The following is a 20,802-nucleotide window of genomic DNA, read 5'->3' as shown; positions in this document are numbered from 1 at the left end:
CATGTGCTCTAGCAACAGAGGCAAAGAACACCATTTCTTCATTTAAAAGTGATCTTGACATAGAAAAGTTACAATAATTTAGAAAAAACAAGCTAAGTGATTTCTAACCTTTTATTAAAATTCACTGAGAGGTCACTTCATTCCTTCACCGACTTGCATGACCTCAACTCCAACTCTGACTTTTGAAACATCCATTTAGTATGGTTCTGTGAGTTAATGAAAAGTAACCTGAAACAACTCAGATGTTTGGCATTTGCACCCCAAGTGACCAGAAGGCTGGTTTAGTAATTTACAAGAACCTACATGAACATATTCTGTCAGATGTTTATACAGCATATGAGGTCTGCAAGTGGAAGAACTCAGGGTTATCTAAAAGTGCCCACTATCAAATACTTGCATGTTTTCTGTCAACAGCTACCAAAGTACATTTTCCTTGTTGCACCATGACATTCTAATCTCCAACATCTACTACAATCTTAATAATAAACTAACAGATTTCTAATAAATGTTTGTTAATGACTTGCTAACCATATTCACAGTGGGAGAACCCATATGACTCAAGAGTCAGTGCTCTGCTGGGACAAACTCAGGCACAGGTCACACTCTCCATAATTATGCTGTCTTAAGTTGTTTGGTAAACTTTGTGGATTCAACTTTGGAAGAATATCCTTGTCAAAACAAATTATATTCAAATTAAAATTTACTGCAATTTCAGATTCTGGGACCCAAATATATTATTAAAAGTATAATAGCAACCATAACACCTCAGTAGATGTGCAACCATTTTTTCTATCAGACTAGAATTTAATATTAAAAATTATAACCTGACTATGGGTTTTTCTAAAGTAGATGATTACTTAATAAACTTATAAAGTTATCAGTGCAAATTACTGACCGCAAAGATAATTCAGAGACTTATACAGTTGGAAAAATTAGTGAATTTGACAAGTAAAAATTTTCAAAGTAATATATCTTGCTGATATTTTTACAGATCAAAAACAGATACTCATTCTACATTGTCTCAACTGTTTAATGAACTGGGTTTTCTTGATTTGGGTAAAAAATATCTGAAACAATCTTACTTATATTCTCTGTTTTCTATTAGTTTAAGAAGTCATACTCATTTTTGTAATGCCTTACTTTAAAATTATTTTATAATGCTGAGATTTTTGATGCTGATAAAAATGGTATGAAAAATTTAGGAAAGATCTGGTAATTTTATTTTTGAAAGGACTGGAACCACAACTCCTTCTCAATCAGGTCACTTTGATGACCTCTAACATCGTATATACACTCTGTAATTCAATATTTTATTTTTGTTAGAGGTCTACAAATCTGTAAATATTTGGCTGTAAAGGTCCTGAAGCCTGCAAAGACTTGAAGTGTTCTGAGATTCAGCCATCAACACTGACAAATTGTTGAAACAATAAGAACAAATTGAAGGAAAAAAAATAATTTCAAGCCTTATCTTTTCTATTACAGTAAGACAAAGAGTGGAAAGCAATTTAATTTCCCATTTATCCTTGTTTTGTTTTCTGTCTTGTCAGTCTCTCTGTTTTGGCCAGGGCAGCCTTTCTTCTTTTCATTCAACAAATGCTTAAAAATTAGGATGCATTTTTATTAGCCAGAGCCCTCCACAGACTCAGTGAAAAATCTGTATAGCAAATTCAATTATTAAAAAGAGAGACAATTCCTTCTATCAATTACACTAAGAGTATTTCAGAGAGAAGAACAGCATGTAAATGTGCACAAGTCAAGTAAAGATGATTTCCAAGTGTGAAAATTATTCTTGTCCCTGGCAGCTGCTATGTGAGAAGTAATAAGGTCCAGAAGCCTTGCTGGGCACAACCAGTGACAAGAATATCATTACAATCCATCTGCAAGCCCCAAGAGACGCAAAATGCCAATCCTTTGTTCTAAGCAAAACTAGAAATCCAAAGCAACATGTTTCCAAGCCAGGACATAGTGTGTGTCACCACACGAAGACCTCCCTGACCCCCTCAAGTGGTTTTGAATAAGGGAAAGCTGAGAATACCTTTCAGAACTACAGAATTTTGGTATCACAGATTTTGTAGTAAATGTGTTTGCTTTGCCTGCATATTTACTTGCTTTGTGGGGAAAGGAGTGTTAGGTTTGTAAAAACAAGTGAGTCATGAACAAGTCAAAATATTTCCAGTAAACTCATTTTTGCCTGAATACCCTGAGTTAACTGAAACCAAAACATTTTGCAGACTTGTATCAGTTTCACTGGCTTGTGATGAATCGGTGCTCCAGGCTGTGCTACATTTTGCTGAAACTGTTAGTTACAGAATCACAGAATCAACTAGGCGAGAAAAGAGCTCTGATCATTGAGTGCAACATGACCAAACACCACCATGTCCACTAGACCATGGCACTTAAATGCCACATCCAGCTTTTCATTAGACACCTCCAGGCACAGTGACTCCACCACCGCCCTTGGCAGCCCATGCCAATGTCTAATCACCTTTGCTGTGAAGAATTCCTTCCAAATGTCCAACCAAAGACTCTCGTGGGCCAGCTTGAGACAATGTCCTCTTTGTTGCTGGTTGCCTGGGAGAAGAGACCAACCCCCACCGGGCTCTAGCCTCCTTTCAGGAAGCTGTAGAGAGTCAGGTCTCCCTTGAGCCTCCTTTTCTCCAGTCTAAACAACCCCAGCTCCCTCAGCTGCTCCTCATAAGACTTGTGCTCCAGAGCCTTCACCAGCTTTGTTGCCCTTCTCTGGACAAGAAAATTTAATTCACCTTCATTTGGGGTCTAACAGCCTCACTGTGGAAATCCTCACCTGACACATTTTTTTCTTACTTTCATTGGCATCCACCACCGAGGAGCAACACTGAGTGATCTCTTTCCAGTGCCTGGCACCAAGGGGATGAGGAAAGGCTATCTGGCTGCCAGGTTTACAGGAAGCAAATTATGCATCTACTCAGGATACCTCATGTGCTAGTTTTCAAATTTCCGCTGAAAGAGGGAGGAGTGGTTTTATCATAGCACATTTTAACTCATTCTAGCCAGCAGCTCTGGTCTTTTCTTGGATGAGCCCTGAGAATGCAAAAAAAAAAAAAATACTGTTTCAGCAGGAAAATAATCTGCTGCTCTTTCTTACTGTGAGAGATATTAAGTCACTTGCCTAATTAATATGGGTCACTGCTGAGATACCTAAGTGCAGTTTGAAACAGAAAAAGATTCTGTTACATCTTCTTAGTTTGTCTTAATCACTTTAAAAGGGTTTAATGTCTTTTTGTGTCTTTCAGCACATAAAAAAGAAAAAAACAGAAGTCAAAAAGCATCCTAGAACTGTATGGAACATTTCTGGAGCATTACAAGGGTTGCCTCTCTGCAGAGAAAGTTAAGCTGGCTGCTAAGACTAAATGAAAATTGAATTTAAATAGAACTTATGATTACAAAACATATTTCTGGGGGTTTTGTACTTTTATCTACCAGCTTCTCTTTTGTTATGCCAATCAAACATCAGTTATTCATTAGTAACTTCTTTCTCTTAGCTAATACTTTCCAACATTTTACTACCTTCCCTCTGCCTTTTGCTTACTCCTTCTTTGCAGGTCTTTGTTCAGCAGCTCTACCTCCCTTCCTTTCAAACTTCTCTTGGTTCTCTGCATGCCATATCTGTGACAATGACTCTAGAGATAATTCCACCTGGAAAAGGTAATATCTACCTCTTTGGGGACAGAATAAGCATTGAACTACTGTAGTTATGTCTTTAATATGTGCTTCACCAGTCCTTCCATGTCTTATTAGTGCAGGACAATATAATGATTAGACACTTGGTGTCTTCTTTGGGCATCAACATGTCAAGGCACTGGTGAAATAGAATTGTAATACTATATAAATAACTTGTTTGTTGCTCAATTTTACAGCACTTTTATTGTAATCTTTAAAAAAGCCATACTGAATCTAAAGTTACTTATTTCTGCAGGACAGGACAAACCAAAGCTGTCCATTACATTTTACAGCTGCAGTGATTGAAATAACATTCCAACTAAAGTACACCAACAAAATTGAAGTGACAGTTTATGACCAAAACAAAAAAAAATCATATGGGACTCTTGCAGTTGTGGTTCTCTCTCTGAAAGACAGAGAGAACCACATGTGTCATGTGTCATTCATGCAGAAGACATCCTTGCTTCTCCTCAAGAGTCCCTCAACACCATTAATAGCAACAAAAACCTGGAAACAAGAGAATGAGTGGAAGAGCAAAATTTAATATTGCTCAATGCACTACATTTGCTTGGTGTTGTGCATGTTAGCACAGGTTAGATACTGCTACACTAATATTTTCCTAAGTGCTTTCCTAAGCTTTTATTTTTTTATCCCAAGTTGTTTGTGAAACAGGTTCTAAAATAGTGCTCTAGGTGCAAGACACAGAAAGATAAAAGCAGATCTACTCTATCCTCCAAGACAGAACTAGTTCACAAAGGCATCCTTGATCCTTGTTTAGCACTGAAACTCATGCCACTTTACAAAAGATCAATCAGTACAAGCAGACAAAGCAAGAGAAAAGAGGAAATGTGAAAAACATAGAGACAGTAAAGTCCATTGGAAATAGCCCTTGCTTCTGGATTGCAATGTCAGAGACATCTGGAACCCAAAACACTCTTTCACAGCAAATTGCAAATAGCCCATATACAGAAGAATGCATTGGAACATAGAGATAAATCAGAAAAAAAAAAGTCAAAATTAGAAGCAAAATATTTATTTGATTATCTCCAGGATATGTGTGCAATTAAATTTTATGATCAACTTTCAAGATTTTCCCATACAGAATTCAAGTCAACTGACCTTCTTTCTGTCCTAACTCTTGTTATTTCCTGCTAGTTATCACAAAATAGCAGTATCCTTGGCATCATTCACAGAGATTTCCTACTTCTTTCCACGCAACGCAAGAAAAGAACAAACAGATTCTTCTGGGTTTAGTGACAATTAAATGATGCAGCCGCCTGCACGGTGGCACAGGCTGAAGTAGAAGTGTGTGACTGCTATTCCCTTGGTATTTGGAGCAGTCTTCTTGGCCTCATGCTTATCTTTGAAAGCAGGAACATCTTAAAATAAAAGCTCAGAAGGGCCAGTAGGGAACTAGCTGGCAACACTCTAGTTTTGAAAACATCTTGTGGGCCAGGTTGCTCTTACTGAAGAGGAAGATTTAGATTCGTAAAGTTAGGTGTAAGGTCAAGTGCTCAAACACATCAAACATACAATAACTGCCTTAAGTATAGTGTGTGTATTCACTTATGGGCAGGGTGGGGGGCGATGTTTTTTGGGGTTTAATTATCACTCAAGAAATTAGGAATTTGACAGAGGGACAGCAGATCAGGTCCCTGGCACTGGCAATGTACTGTAGACTAAATGTATCTCAATAGTCAAGGGGAGGGGAATTATCTTACGATGCTTCCTTTCCACAGAGTCCTGGCACAAGGGCAGGCACTGATAGAAGACATGCAAGTGCTCACAGAACTTCACAACAGGAGGTTCTTGATACAAAGAAAATTATAGAAAATAGAGGAAATAGAAGGTATCGCCTTTAGTTAGAGAGCATGAAATTGTGACCTGCCCTGGTTAAACTTAGAGAATAAACTACATGATTTAATGGCCCCCTTTAGGAAACAAATAATTATTTTCTGGTATTTATGTGATTTTTTGGACCAAATTCTCCAACAGGTCCAGAGGAAGTGGTACAGTCCTTCTAATCTTATTTCTCTCTTTTATTCCCACTTGTCCCATCTTCTGCTTCTTACACAAATAATCTTATTATCAATTTTCAGCATCTGCACGATCAGAACCACCAATCAGGTCCTATTTACATGTCAGGGCACTGAACAATTCAAAAAGCAGTGCTGGTCAGCCCATTACACAGTTATAGTACTCCAGGATCATCTATTTCAGCTCCCATTAGGATTGCAAATGAGATTTTGACTGCTTTGACTTACAATTCAGGGCAAGTAACACACAAATAGTGGAAACTATACTGCAGATACAGTGGCACCAAGGCAACAAGCACACACCACAAAATCGAGGCATAAAAACACAGTTTGTCACCAATCCTGTGACTGTACCTGTACTTCTGTTTAGCACAACTCCTCAGAGCCACCTGCCCCACACAGCCCATTCTGTGTTGTGCCCCCGTGCACAGAGGCGGAGCGGTGCTCCTTGTGCTGCTTCTCCAAACCAACAACACGGACAGGAAGGACCAGCAAAGGGAAATTCCCAATGCCAGCATCTTTATTTCTCCCCGATGAAGGGTCAGAGCACAGCAGAGATGTTGCAGGGTCACTGGCATACTGAAGACCTCACAACAAACAAGGCACACTCTTGCAAAGTGCCAAGAAGGGACAGAAGTGCTTGTCCCCTTGTGCTGCTGCATGTTATTAGGTGTCTCAGACTCAAACAGCCAGATTTTCTGCTAAGCTTTGGGACAACCAAGAATCAGGTTGTACCTGCTGATGTTAATTTTACGACTGCAATGCAATCCAATCTGAGTGTTCAGACTGGAAACCTCTTCCCCATTCTGTCAGAGCTGGATTGCTAATCTCCTGGTAATAATGCCAGGCACATCCTCTCCTACTGATTCCTGGAAAGAGGAGTATGTGTCATTTCTATTTATTCATTAAGATCCTCATCATGTTAGACAAACATGCATGTAGATATATCATGTACCCAAAAACATGGCTTGGATTCTGTCCTATATAATCCTTCATAAATTAAAAATATCAACTGAGGTGGGAAGATTGTGTTTTAACTCATATTGTAAAGGCATCTAGTGCTTTTGCTCTTCATCAACTACTTTGAATACCTTCTATAAAAGCAGTTTGCCTTACTGCCCATGCACATACTTGTTGTGTTAAAGTCAGACAGGAAGCAACAGCCCCCAGAGAAAGTTTGGCTATCCGATATTCACCTTTCTCAAAAATGAACTGTCATTCGACTAAGGGACAGAAGCTTCTAATAGAGAAATAAAAAAACAACTGAAAGTTAAATTTTAACCAAGTTAAGAAAAAACTTTAAGAAAACTTTAACTTTGAGAAAAAAACAAATCCTATGTAGTTGGATGTAGTAAATGTAGTAAATGTAGTAAATCCCTCTTCCCCGCAAGAAAAAAAAAAAAAATAAAAAGTTGTGTGTCCCGTAGGAGTCAATGACAGCTCAAGGCTTGACCTCAGCAAGCTGTCACCTCCTGCAGAGAGATGGAAAACTGTGTAACCCGTGCTGCGGCGGCTTCTGCCGGCGGGGGGTTTGATGCAGGCGGCGAGACCCGTGTGCGAGCGGCGGGCGCAGCTTTGGAGCCGCAGTTGTTTTTCCACGCGGGGACAAACCTCCCGGACCACGACCCGTGTCTCTCGTCACGGGGGTGCCACCGCGCCGCCCGCTGCAGCACGCTCTGCCCTGAAAGCCCCGTGAGGGCTGCGGGGCTGGAGAGAGGCACAAAGGAGAGATGAGATGTCCCCTCCTCCTCCAAATTCGCGGTCCTGCGGCCTTTCTGTGCCAACAGGCAAGAGGGGCTGGGGCGGGCGCCCATCCCGGGGCTCCGGTGCTCGGCGCTGCGGGCGGACAAGCGGGAGAGCCTGCACGGCCGGGGCGTGAGGAAAGTCGAGGGGGAGAAGCGGAATATAAATAAGTAAAGGCGAAACTCTCCTCCTGAAGTAGGACACACTGTGGCACAGTTTTCCTGCGGCGGCGGGCCCGGTCCGACAGCCCCGGTGCTCGGCGCCCGCCCCCCAGCGCCCCGCCCGGAGCGGCCCCCGCTCCCCCGAGCGCCCCGGCACCGCTGCGGGCGGCGGAGCGCCCCCGGCCCGGCCCCGCACGCCGGCCCCGCTCACCTCATGGCCCAGCTCCGCGGGCGCCGCCCGCTGCCCCCGCGCCGGGCCGGGGAGCGCAGCGGCGGCAGTGGCGGCTCCTCCCGTCCCCGCGGCGGTGCCCGGCCCCGGCAGACGCCTAGCGGCGGCGGGCGGGCCGGGGCAGGGCCGGCACGGGGGGCGGCCGCGCCGCGCCCCCTCCCCGCTCCGCCCCTGCGGAGCGCCCGGCCGAGGGGGGGGGTGAGCCCCGAGCGGAGCGCAGGACGGCCCGGGATGCAGCTCCGCCGCCGGCGCTGCCCGGGCGCTCGCTGTGCCGCGGCGCTAGCGGGAAGCTTCTTCTCCGGGGAGTGCGGGTGCCGCGGCTGTCCGTGCTTGTGGGGATCCACAGAACGTCCTGAGCTGCACTGCTGGTGGTTAACAACTTCTCGGGAAGGCAACTCACAGCATTTAGAACGTCCTGCACACACGTCCCCGTTTTGCTTCCTTTTCTGGGGGTTCAGTGTCAGACTCGCACCCCAGCAGGCCGAAGGGGAAGGCAGTGCGTGCACTTCCCCTGAAGCGACCAGCATCTGTTTCTTGTACTGTCACGGGTCAGCCCTGAGGAGATGATTCCACCTTCTCCGCTACCACCGAGCTGGATGGGACTTTGAGCAACCTGACCTACTTAAAGATGTCCCTGCTCAGGGCAGGCGTGGAATTGCACCAGTTGATCTATAAGACCCCTTCCAACTCAACCTACTCTGTCATTCTATGAGCCAGTGTGGACTGCACTGGGTGATTAAAGTATTGATTCCTCATGCTATAAATGAGTAAATTTTGCAAAAGTTCGACACTGGGGTTCAGCAGAGGAGGGAAGTTCAGACGGGTGTCACTAGTGCAGAGTGTGCAATGTGAAAAGGTGACACCAGCAGTGTCCTTCCCGGCCTTTCTCCAGCCGGATTGCCGTGGGCAGTCCTGCCCTCTAGTGCCTGCAGCGCCCGCTCCTCTGGCCTCTCTCCGCTCCCTCCTGCACTCACGCACCCAGGAGCGGCTCCCCCCGTGCACGCCCCGTGCCCCCGAGGGTGCAGAGCTGTCCATCCTGCGTGCCCGCCGGGGACAGCTGCTGCTGGGAGCACTGACCCAGCGCCGACACGGTGTTGCTGCAATGTAGCACAGATGTACTTCTGTGAGGGGGACTGCCCCACCCGAGGAACTGGCCTGGGAACAGACAACTAACCACACATGGCAGTGAAGGCACATTTTGTCAGTCATGTCTCGTACTGTTTCCAGTGAACCGGCAGGAAAGGACGACTACCAAGAAAACCGAGACTGGACTTAGCATGTAGATCCAGCCTCTCACCTCCAGGAGGGGCTCTAAGAGAGGATGCTGAGGAGGATTTTGCACAGGCAGAAATTCCCAGGGGCAGGTAACTCTTTGAACTTGACAAACTTGAGGAACAGCTGCTTTGGCTCTATTACCTGTTGAGATGTCCATTCAAGTTTGTCAGGAAAGGAAAGACTAACATGAGTCAAAAGCAATTTATTTAATTGATGTAGTAACTACCTTTCAAAATAAGGAAAGTAAGGAAATACTGTTCCAAGAACATTATCAAAGCACTTGCAAAGATTGTTACGATGCTCTCAACAGCCTTCTCATGACCTTCTAGCACAGGGTGTGGGACAGCATTACTTTTCAACTGTAAACCTCCTAGATTTTGATGGATTAGATTGTGTAAATGGAGACAGAATTTCTGTGCCATTCATTGCACTAGCAACTTCTCTCTTGATTTTATCAGCCTGAAATCAGCAACTCCAGCACACTGAAATCATGTTTTAATGCTCTACTGTTGCTTAGGTTCATCCTTCAGCATGGCTAGGGCACAATACCTGTAAATAGATAGGAATTAATTCCTTATTTCTAAGCCACTGGTCTCCATTAACTCGATGACTTGCCTGTTTGTTACTCAGTTTCCAAATCTGCTCTTCCTTCTTGACATTATTCTTCTAGCTGAGAAAAGGTGGAATCTGAAGGTTCTTCCTCAGCAACAGGTTGGTCAGTCTCTTCTTTCTCTGCAACTGGTTGATCAGCAGTATCTGCCTCCCCAGACACCTTGGGAGCTGCATCTGTTGCCCCAGGCTCTTCAGCAGGTGCCTTTGGTTGAGCAGATGGAGGTGGATGGCTAAATTCATCTAAGCGCTTTTCAACCACTGTACGAATCAAAGCTGAAACAGAGATAGCCACCATTTACAACCATGGAGGAATAACCCTATAACTTGAAAAATTTTTTGTATATATTACTGACCTATAAATCCCTAAATAGGGAAATAACCCTGAAATAACTCTGAAAATGAAAAAGTATCTAAGGACTGGAGCAAGACAATGGTATCTGGTTAAAAACATAAACAGATTTAATAAGAACACGATAGATATTCTCATCAATATTATATCCTGCAGCAACATTCTCTTTAGGATGTTTATTCAGTAGTCACAATATTTTTTCTTAAAGAAGAGACACTTCCCTTCCTTCTGAAGAGCTACATGAAGAAGTGATCCTTGAGTGTACATGTATCACCATAAAATACCTAACACACCAGCTTTAATTGTCCAAATCATATTATACCTTAACAAGTAAAATTCAGAGTCCTAATTAAACTAAAAATAAACCAAAGGAAGCAAACATAATTGTAATACAAACCCAAAATCCCAGCAAGAGGAAAACTATAGGAATGAAGATGTTATTCAAGTGTAAAAAAGTGGTTTGATCTAGGAGCGCACTGCTGAGCACAAATACACCATACTTTTGTGTTTCTACACAAGACAGAATCCAGGTGTTTCAGGTGTTTCAACTGCAGCCTCTAAACTAATAAAAGAGCCCAAATATTTAGCTTGAACTAGCCAAAGAAGACTGATATTTCAACCTATTTCAAAAGCAAGGACATGATTATTGACTGATAAGGAGGTAAGCCTTTGTTTTGAGGAAAAATATTGGTCACCTCACTTCTCAGTCAACCATGGCCCACCACCATCCTCCTTTCAATGCAGGAAAATAATCCGTAGCTCCATGAGTTTATACAAGCAAATTAAGACACTTTCATGGTATACATGTGGCAGTATGGTATACACAGGATGGGCTTTTCTGTTCCCACTGGCACAATCAGGTGCGCTACAGAGAACACTAAAGCAGTGGTGGCTGTGTAACACAGAGGAAGTAGAAGCTTTATAGCAGAAAAAATGTGTTCTTTAACCATTCTGTTCCTGACATAGGTGTTGTATCTCCCAGCATTAACAAACCTCAAACAGTATAAAGTCAGAGGAGAGTGGGTAGTGCAGCATGACTGGCACTTCCATTGTTTCAGCTGAAAATCAGTTACCTAGTTGTATGTAGTAGAAGTTTTCCAACATTAAAACATGTTAATATAGTAAAAAAACCAAACCAAATCAACAAACAAATACAAACAAACAAAATCCCTAACACAAAAAAACATGGGTACTTTTCCTAAAATGACACTTCCTACCTTAACCCACAGTGACCATATAAACATGACATTTGTTCTGATGAGCAAAAAAAACAAACAAGAACATCAGGCAGCCCAGATTACATTCCAGGACTTGGCAACTTACAGTCAAGCATTGTCCGTCCCAGAACCTTCTTCTGTAGTGCTTCTTCCACTTCTGACATCAGCCATGGAAGGAATTCTGTCTCAATATCTGTCAGAATTTAGCAGGAAGAAACAAAGGGAAAATGTCACTTTATAAAGGATGACCAACAGGACTTGGTGGCTGTTTTTTATTTGCTACAATTAAGGGATGACCCCCCCTACCTCCCCCCCACCAAAAGGCACTTGTTCTGTAAGAGTCACATTAAATCTCTCAGCTGTTGTTTGGTTTCTTATCTCCAACCTCTCTTACTGAGGTTCATGATCATTATAGATTCAGAGCAGAGTCCTCTCAACTGCAGTTACTTTCAAAGAGGTCTGGCACCCTTGAAGGGCTTAGCACAGATGAGATACACAGTCATGTTCTAATGGGATCCAAATAACTATCCTGAGCAAGTCAGAAGAATAACATTTCCTGCCTTGCTTTCCAAAGACATTTGGCCTCTGGTCTGCTGAATGCATTTGGTCTGTCTGACTAAGGAGGTCTTGCTTACTTATGTATTTCTCAAATGGTACTTTTTGTACACTGTGATCCCAAAGCCTGCTCTGGTTGCAAACACACTCAGCTTCTGCATTGACCTCATGATTTACCCTGGAGAGAGTGTAACCATTCCCAAGCTGTGGTCTGTGCCAGTGTGGAGACTGGTGAAATGGGGTGCAGCAAGGTAGATCATAAGAAATGCTGCTGATTCTAAGGGCTTGGAAATCACTGATATACAATTCCAAAATTATTTTCAGGGCCTAATTCTATTTGACTAATTAGAAGTGATTAATTAGTCACTTGCTCTGAAAATAATAAAAAAATATTCAGAATTACATGTCCGATCTATAAAAATACATGTACTTCAGTTTGGATCTCTCTCTCAATCCTAACCACCCATTTATTTCTGTCCAGCTCCAAAGTAGCTCTTCTCATTGTCACACTGTCAGCTCTTGCTTATTCTTCACTATTTGTACAGATAAGCAATAATGGTTTTTGTGTTCAGCCATAAATGTAAATGAATAGTATATTATTCTAAATAATAGGATAATATGCTATGTTTCATGGTTGTTTTGAGCTTTATATAACTTTGCTCACATATTTAAAAAGAAAAAAGAACAAAACAAACCTCTCTCTATAGGGTCATAAAAAAATCCACTGTCATGAAGATTGTTGAAGACTGAAGGAATGAGATCAGCCAGGTAACGCTGAGCGAATGCCCGAGCTGCAATTTTCTCTGCAGTCTCTTTCTGTTTCCGCAGCTTTTCCAGGTGCTCCAGCCTGCGACGTTCCTGTCAAGGCAATTATGCATGCAAAACTTAGAGGCCTTTAGCTGTGACTCCTTTGATCTAGATTTTGAATAATTATCACAGTGTGTGTCCCATAAATAGCAAAGATAGTAAAAAGTACAGATAATGATGATCTCTACCTGGTATTTGCAGCCTCCATGAAACTCCTCACATGAAAGAGTGCTTGAAAGCAAGTCTGGACTTAACCTATGGAGTCCTAAAATACCCCAAATTACAGAGAAACACATTTCTGTAGTATTCCTTTTTTGAATTTGACAAGTCTGTAAAATAAGGGTATGGCAGCTGGCCAAATGAAACCCTTCCCTGATGCCTTAGTGTACATTAATCTCACGACTTTTTGCTTTATTATTGCAGTTCAAGCTGGTTATTTGCCTTGGAATACAATGAAGTTTGGATAAGTATTTCTCAAACTTTTTATCTTCCAATATTAGATCCTATTGCACGTACAAAAAGATTAAAACTCAAGTTGGTTCAGGAAACCATTAGAAAACACAATTATACAAGACTGATAAATAGCAAGTAATTAACACTTGCCTTCTCTGTTTATTCCTATTTACTAAATATTACTAATATGTCACAATACTTTGCAGTCTTGAGATGTATGTGTACACACAGAGTAAAGCATGCATTGTGTGTGAAAGACCAGGAGGTGTCTCTCTTACTTCCAAGAATTCTGACTATTTGTTTTGCACTTTTTATAACAAAAAGGCTTAAGAAACAGCTGTACCAGGTACAGAAGAAAATGCTGTTGGTTTTGACCTTTTTGATCAGGTCAGCTACACCAAGTCACTCAAGCATGACTGCTCCAAATAAACACAACAGTGTGGTGCTGTTGTATGAGAGCAAGTGGCAGAGTGCAGCTGTATGTCACCAAAATGCTTTAAGGTATGTCAAAGCTGACAGTACCCTTTTGGGCATACCCAGCTTATATCACAGGCTGCTGTTCAGCACTGGAGATGTTTTTCTCCCTTCTGACGGGAAGTCCCTTAGGAAGTCTTACCTTCTCCTCTCTGATTCTCCTGTCCTGCTCTTCCAAGCGCTGTAACTCAGCAAACTCTGCATTACGCAGCTCTGCGAAGGCGCGCTGATGTGACCACAGCTGGGCCAGCTCTTCTTCTTCCATGACTTCCAGCAAAGCCTGCTCAACTGTTTTTCCAACCAGCACTTCCAGGATCGGCTTAACTTCAATATCAAAGTCAAACAGCTGAGGATGGGAGTGAAAAAAACAAGAGATAAATGTCCCTTGATCACAATTACTCTTAATAAGGACTGGCAAGGAGAAAAGGAGGATGAACAAAGCCTGACTTGTACTGAAGTCAGGCTGGAGAAGTGCAGGTGGGGGACCAGTGTCAGCTAAGGCAGAGAGAATCACAAGTGCTGCTGGGGGTTAAGTGGTGAACGTGCTGGCCTGAGACACCACACAGCCTCCCACAGTCCCTGTGGGGACTGCCAGCGAGAATCTGAGCACTTATCTGGACCCTATTTCTGCATTCCCAGCCCCTTCTTGGGCTGGACATGTTTTACAGAAGAGAGCATTCCTCAACATTGTATCGCTTAGCTGACAGCAGCAGAACCAGTGTATGTAGCAATACATCTTCCTTAATTTTGCACTTAACCTCAAAGCAGACATTGGTGAGTTGGGTTTGGGCGGGTTTGGTTTGGGTTTTTTTTCTGGCATGTTCTGTGAGGATTAGTTCCTTTCTGTTTCTACTTCAAACTGCATCAGAAATGTGTTTGGATGGGAGAGATATTTTGACAGCACTTGTGGACCTGACTTCATACCTCTCCTTCTTTGATTTGAGTGGCCACATCTTTTCCTGATTTGGCTGGTATGAAGAGTGGAGTGGGTGGTCTGTCCAAAAATTCATCTGTTTGACACTCTCCATCAACCTCTATTATCCGATCACTAATCTCTTCCAAATACAGTTCTAGAAACAAAAGCACAATGAATACTCACTGTGGGTTTCCTTTCATTTTAGCTTTCAATTGGTTTTGATGACTCTATATTCTGAATTACATCCAAAGAGTGCAATAAAATGCTTTCTATAAAGTTAGAAAAAAGGCCTCTCAAAACATAGGTCAGCCTGCTGCAAAGGCCATCTGATGCTGTGTTCTCTGTAATGTCAAGTGCACTTCATGGAAGTGATTCCAAAAACAGTAGTTCACCTAAAGCAAAAGTTTTAAAACCTTCCATTTTAAGCATATATGAAATTTCTCTAATTACACTGAAAAGGGAAGGAATAAGTGAAGCAGTCTTGACTAGTGTTCAAGAATGTACACTGAAAAATAGACCTCCTGGGAAAATGTCACTAATTAGACAAGTTTAGAACCTCTGATTCCAGCATTCTACAATTTTGAACTGTGTGATTTTACCAATTTCATCACCAATTTAGCAAGTGAATATAGATCAACAAGCTTTTGTTTTTAGACAGATATAAAAAAAATGCAGCCTTTTACCTGTCTGCACATAAACATGTTCTCTGCCCTCCACAGGCTCCGGCGTTCCTGGTTGAACTTGCTCTTGTGCAAACCTTCTGGCCAGCACTTGTTTCTGTGCTCTCCTCTGCCTTTTAACCTCAAGGGTATGGGGCTCGGTACTCTGAGCAGGGGTGAAGAAGAAAGAACCCCACAAAACAGAATACACTTTGTACTTGAAAATGATATTCAATTGCCTCTACAGAAAAATGAAGGCTGCTCTTTGATTTTAATGCTAGCTATCTAGTATTTTGGATTTACTTTCTGGGTCCTGGCCCTAAATTGTCACAGACTTAAAGACTGAAATATAAATGGCTGCCTACAGGTACATAATAATGGCACCTAAAGCTAAGAGTAATAATTAATTAATTTCTTATTTGAAAGTGAATATTGTATACAGAACTTTGTTAGATAAAGTATATTAAAAGGGTATGTTTTCAAATTTTGAGAAGTCAAATGGACTAAAGTCCAGTTATCATATTATGAACAGAATTGTTTGTTAGATAAAAATTATAGACCAACTGTTGCTGATGAAACAAAAGAAACTCATAATAATGTTTAAATTCAGTATTCTACTTATAGATTGCTATAAACATCAGCTTTGAACTTCTAAAAGAAAACACACAAAATTCAGTCTAAGAAATGGCTACTGAAAAACACAAAGCTATTTACAAATAGTAGCTTTTAAAAATACTGCTTTAAATTCATATGTGATCAAATTACCTATGTAGAAATATTCTCTGAAAACAAAGCATCACATTTGGGTGGGACTCCAAGCAACCTGGATCAGTGGAAGATGTCCCTGCCCATGCCAGGGGATTGGAACTAGATGATCTTTAGGGTCCCTTTCAGCCCAAACCACCCTAAGATTCTATGATTTACTATTATATCAGTATATAGCAGTAATACAAACAAAATACTTTGGCATCCTCACAAGCAGCTTTTGCATACAGCTGGACCATTTAGCTCTTCTTCTGTGGTAGGACTAACTAAAGTCTACCCCACGACTCAACTTCCCAAGAGCTGCAATTCCCCCTGAGGACACCTTGCATATGATAACAGATTATCGAGTAATGACTTGTGCTCAGGACCAGTACCCTAAAGAAACAGAGAAAGAAAATAAAGGCATCAAGTACTTAATGGGGGGGGGGGTAAAAAAATCAGAACTGCAGAAGTTCATGTGAAACTGAGTGCTTTTCAGAAGAGCTGGAAACAGACACAGGCTGGTTTAACTGGAGAGCCTGTGGCTGCGTGAAATATTGCAAGTAGAATTACAGCTTCGGTAGTTAAAACTATAGACGAGCTTTGCTGCCCTACCGATGGCTTTCCAACAAAACTGCAGCATGGTGCACTCCTGGCAGCCCAGTACCTGCGGTGGGGGAGGACGGACGGACAGAACGTTTCCGCGCACCACCCTCGGGTCGATCATGATGTTGCCGTAGCGCACCGGGCCCTTCTCCCTGCGGCACAGCACAGACAGCGCCGCTGGCGGCTTCCCCCGGCCGGCGGGAGAAAGGCAAGGCGGCGGGGGCTGCGCTCCCCGGGGAGGGAGCTGCGCCGAGGGGAAGGGCGCGGAAAGGCAGCGGGGCAGCGGCCCGCCGGACACCGGCACTCACGTCTCGGCGGCATTGGACAGCTCTCGGTACTTGGGGCGGGGGGGCAGGGAGCGGGGCTGGCTAGAGAAGCTGTAGGGCCCGTCGGGGGCCGCGGTGAGCTCGGAGGCCCGGATGGGCACCACGGTGGGCTCCATGCTGCGGCTCCTCGGGGCGCGCCTGAGGCGGCGCTAACGGCGGCCGTCTCCCGGGCAACGCGCCGCGCGTGCACGGGCCGGCGGCCGCGGGGGGGCGCTGGGGGCGCCCGGAATGGCTCGGGCTGGGAGGCTCCTTAAGGATCATCCATGGGAAGGGACACGTCCCACCAGACCAGGGTGCTCAAAGCCCCGTCCAGCCCGACCTCGAACGCTTTCAGGGCGGGGAATTCACAGCCTCTCTGGGCAGCCTGCTACAGTGCCTCACCACCGTCCCAGCAAACAATGCCTTCCTAATATCGAATCCAAATGCACTCTCTTCCAGTTTGAATCCACTCCCCTTGTCTTGTCGCTACAGGCCCTTGCAATAAGCCCCCGTCCAGCTCTGTTGTCGGCTCTCCGGAGCCTTCCCTTTGCTGTGGGGGCCCTCCCCCTCACGGAGCCCAAGCCTCGGGCCGGGCCGGGCCGGGAAAGCACCGCCGTAGCCCACAGCGCGCCCGCCCCGGCCGAGGCAGTGAGGGCGTCGGACCGCGAGGTGTCACCGTCCTCCCGCCGGGTGATCCCCGGCACTCGCCGCCTCCCAGGGAACGCCGGGTGCGCTGGCACCGGCGGGCAGGGGCTGGCGAGGGTGGCGAAACCCTCTTGGATGGGTTCAGTGCCGCTGTCCTGGAGGTACCGGCTCGAACAGCTGCACCCCGAATTTGTGATCTCCACGTCGGCTGGAGATTTGGGTGCTGCAAAGGTGTGCTGTGGTGACAGAGAGGAGATGAGGGGAGTCCTCACCATGCTGTGCCGCCCGTGGTGAGCTGCGCTCCCCGACAGGGCAAATCACCAGCACGTGTTTTCAGCCTCTGTGAAAAATTTCCATTAAGAGAAACATAAAAGCATTGAAGGGTTACTGATCCAGTGACAGCCTTTTTTTTTTTTTTTAACCTGTGTGGGTAGGGATATGCCTTGATTCTTTTAGCAAGACTTAGCATATAAAATAGCCCATGCCCTTTGTTTCTGAAACCTTTGGTTTAAATGTAATTCTTCTCTTGAATTCTATTTATTTCAGCTCAGTTATGTTAATGCTCCACTGCAGCCCGAGTACTTCACAGGAAGCCTCAAAGGCATGGGGAAAGCTGTGGAGCAGGAGAAACTATTTGAAAAACAAGTTTAAGAAACCTATCCTGAACTGAAAAAAAAAAAAAAAAAAAAAAAACAAAATCAGAAAAAAAAAGAAAAAGAAAAAAAACCACCCAAACAAACAACAACAACAACAACAACAACAAAAAACCACAAACAAACTCAAAAAAACCAACAAACAAACGAAAAAAAAAAACCCTATTGAGGCAGTCCTTCAATATTTGCTTGTGTCTGGGCAAGCCCAGTTAAGTTAATGAATGGTTAAGGAATGGGTTCTCAGTCCAGCCAAGTCAGAGCACTATAGTCCTTAAATTTGACCTGAACCAATACAATCCTTTGATTTTGGAGACCTGACACATATTTTCTGAAAATTTAAGTTTGCCTATATAGTTGGCTATACGGCTATACTGCTTTTAGAGTGGGACTTGAAATCTGGGTAGATCTTTCCAGGGTTTTTACAGATCTGGTGTTTCTCTTCATGTGAAAAACAGCTGCAGCATATCCTAAAAAAAAAAAAAGTCAGTCTAAAGCTGTCCAGAGCGTCCTAGAAATTTGGCTGGAATGGACTGGATAGGAAAACAAGAAGACAGCCTGCAACCACTGCAGTAAGGATTCCTGAGGAGTTGCCTGTTCCTTATTGACCACAAATCTTGTGAAGATGAAGGTGTTGCATCACAAGTCCATTTTGTTAAGCTGGCCCCAGCTGGTGTCTCACTTTTTTGGGAGAATTTCTCATTCATCTGATGTGTTCACTGGTTGAATGGCAGAATGGCAGTGACTCTCTTCTTTACCTCTGTGAAACACTGCTACCTCCTGAGTTACCAGTTCAGTGCAAAGGTCTCTGCAGGTTTATAAGTGACAAAGCCATGCCTGGAAAAAAAAAGACAGCTTTTCTCTATTGCCCCCTTTTATGCTGTGGGTTTTTGGGGTTTTTTTGGGGTTTTTCTGGTTTTTTGGGGGGGGCGGGATTTTTGGTTTTGGGTTTGTTTGTTTGGTTGGTGGTTTTTTTTTCGTTGGTTTTTTGTTTGTTTGTTTTTTGGGTTTGTTTGTTTGTTTGTTTTTCGGTTGTTTTTTTCTAAAAATACCTGGTGAGTTCTGGAACACTTTGTGTCATCACAAGACTGAGCAGGGCAGGATCTAAAACCACACTGATTGCAATCAGATTCCTGCCATTAGTTGCTTTCTGGATCTCACAGTAGCAATGGTTTTTTCACATATTCTTTGGAGGATTTTTTGGACCTGCACAATCACAGTGCCAGAGGTACTGCCTGAGAAATGGGCGTAGCTAGCAAGGAATGAATCGGCCCATCTCCCATATGGCAGCTAAGAAAGGTCTTTTGAAGTGCTTTCAGCTGACTTGCAAGCTGCAGAACAAGGGCTTTATCACCTTCCAGGTTTGCTGTGGGTCTGTTAAAAGGCCTTGAACATACTTGGTTTTTTGTTTGTTTTCATAAGAATTTCCTGGCATTCTACCATACCTTATGGCATGCCCTTGGCTTTCTTTTTTTGGATGTGAAACAAGCAAAGCAAATGTGAAGGTGTCAGTGTGTAGTAACAGAAGATGTACACCCACTATTTCCTGCAGCACTTGGGATGTATCTGTAACTAGTGAGTGACACCTTGAAATACAATATGAGGGATCTGCAGATCTGCAGAGCCTGGGGCTTCCTGGGGCCCCAGCTTGGATGTTGCTAGATTGGGAGACCTTCTGCCACAGTTCATTACACAATGCTGAGCAGACTAGCTGAGTCCAGTTTCCACCATCTTAACTTTCTGAAGCATTTCATAATTAAGAAAGGAAGCAGGTTTATGGATCTAGGCATAATGCTTAGTTGTCAAAAAGGACAGAGAGGGGCATAATGCCTTGCGAGAGCATTGTCTTCTGTCTGGAGGAGGATCGTGGTTGTTTATAAAATCACAGGAATGCTTCCCTGGTGTAAAACTGTGTAATTATATAAAATTTGGGTTTGATTTGGTTTTCTATGGTCTTGAGATGGAATTTTAATCTGTGATTCTTACGCCCTTGAGGCCAAAATGCCATTGCTTTCAAGTAGACATCAAAGAATTACAGAGCAATCTAGACTGAAAAGGACTCTGGAGGTCTTTAGTGTAACCCTCTTGCCTAAGCCAGGACAAATTCAAAGATAGATCAGATGGGTTAGGGTCTTCTTCTGCCAGGAGATTTTTGAAAATCTCCAGGGATGGAGATGCTTGAAATAGCCTTGAAAATTCCAGAAATCATCATGCCACTGGTAATCAATGCCCTGAGATGTCTGATGGAAATCCAAAGCAAAGACATGGATAGCCATCAGTGTGACTGCAGAGATGAAAAAAATCACAGAGCCCAAGTGAGGTGTATATGTACTGTTTTTCCTGATGCTGTGAGAGAGCAATTAATAGAAGTACTCTGAAACCTGTTTCAACTTGCTGCAGTGATGTGATCAGAGAGAATTAGCAAATACTGTGTCAGTATTGTATCACTGGTGTATGCCAGCCTGCTGATGGTGTCTTTGCTGCTGGGCTCAGAGCATCAGAGATAAACAGGCCTGGTCCCAACAGGGAGATACTCAGCTTTTTAAAATTGTCTTGTGCCAACCTGAGAGTTTTGACAGATGAGAGACTGTCCTGGCTTGTAAAATAAGCATGTATTCTATTTTTGCCATCTGTTGGGGGTTAGGCAGTTTTTCTTATCTCTTTCAA

The 20,802-nt window shown here is 43.5% G+C and overlaps 2 protein-coding genes and 1 long non-coding RNA gene across 3 annotated transcripts in view; 1 reads left to right on the top strand and 2 right to left on the bottom strand.

Annotated features, from left to right (window-relative positions):
- The window catches only part of PLAGL1 (PLAG1 like zinc finger 1), a 48,046-nt gene extending 40,063 nt beyond the window's left edge, over nucleotides 1-7,983 (bottom strand). The window contains exon 1 of the mRNA XM_064413452.1: nucleotides 7,851-7,983. The gene's annotated coding sequence lies outside the window, so the exon portion shown is untranslated. The remainder of the gene's footprint in view (nucleotides 1-7,850) is intronic.
- A 1,347-nt stretch (nucleotides 7,984-9,330) lies between these two features.
- On the bottom strand, nucleotides 9,331-16,995 carry RSPH3 (radial spoke head 3). The gene is made up of 9 exons (XM_064413451.1): nucleotides 16,844-16,995; nucleotides 16,597-16,687; nucleotides 15,210-15,351; nucleotides 14,535-14,680; nucleotides 13,753-13,956; nucleotides 12,572-12,734; nucleotides 11,428-11,514; nucleotides 9,759-10,028; nucleotides 9,331-9,692 (listed from the first exon to the last, which is right to left on the bottom strand). The coding sequence occupies exons 1-8, from the start codon at nucleotides 16,975-16,977 to the stop codon at nucleotides 9,802-9,804; spliced, it is 1,194 nt and encodes a 397-aa protein (XP_064269521.1). The 5' UTR covers nucleotides 16,978-16,995; the 3' UTR covers nucleotides 9,331-9,692; nucleotides 9,759-9,801.
- The window catches only part of LOC135296740 (uncharacterized), a 22,281-nt gene continuing 18,291 nt past the window's right edge, over nucleotides 16,813-20,802 (top strand). Inside the window, exon 1 of the long non-coding RNA XR_010358752.1 lies at nucleotides 16,813-16,869. This is a non-coding gene — a long non-coding RNA (uncharacterized LOC135296740). The remainder of the gene's footprint in view (nucleotides 16,870-20,802) is intronic.

This window comes from Passer domesticus, chromosome 3 (genome assembly GCF_036417665.1).
Source record: "Passer domesticus isolate bPasDom1 chromosome 3, bPasDom1.hap1, whole genome shotgun sequence".
In the NCBI taxonomy this organism is placed as follows: domain Eukaryota; kingdom Metazoa; phylum Chordata; class Aves; order Passeriformes; family Passeridae; genus Passer; species Passer domesticus.
Note: the sequence above shows the minus strand (reverse complement) of the source record. Positions and strands in the feature narration are given on the sequence as shown.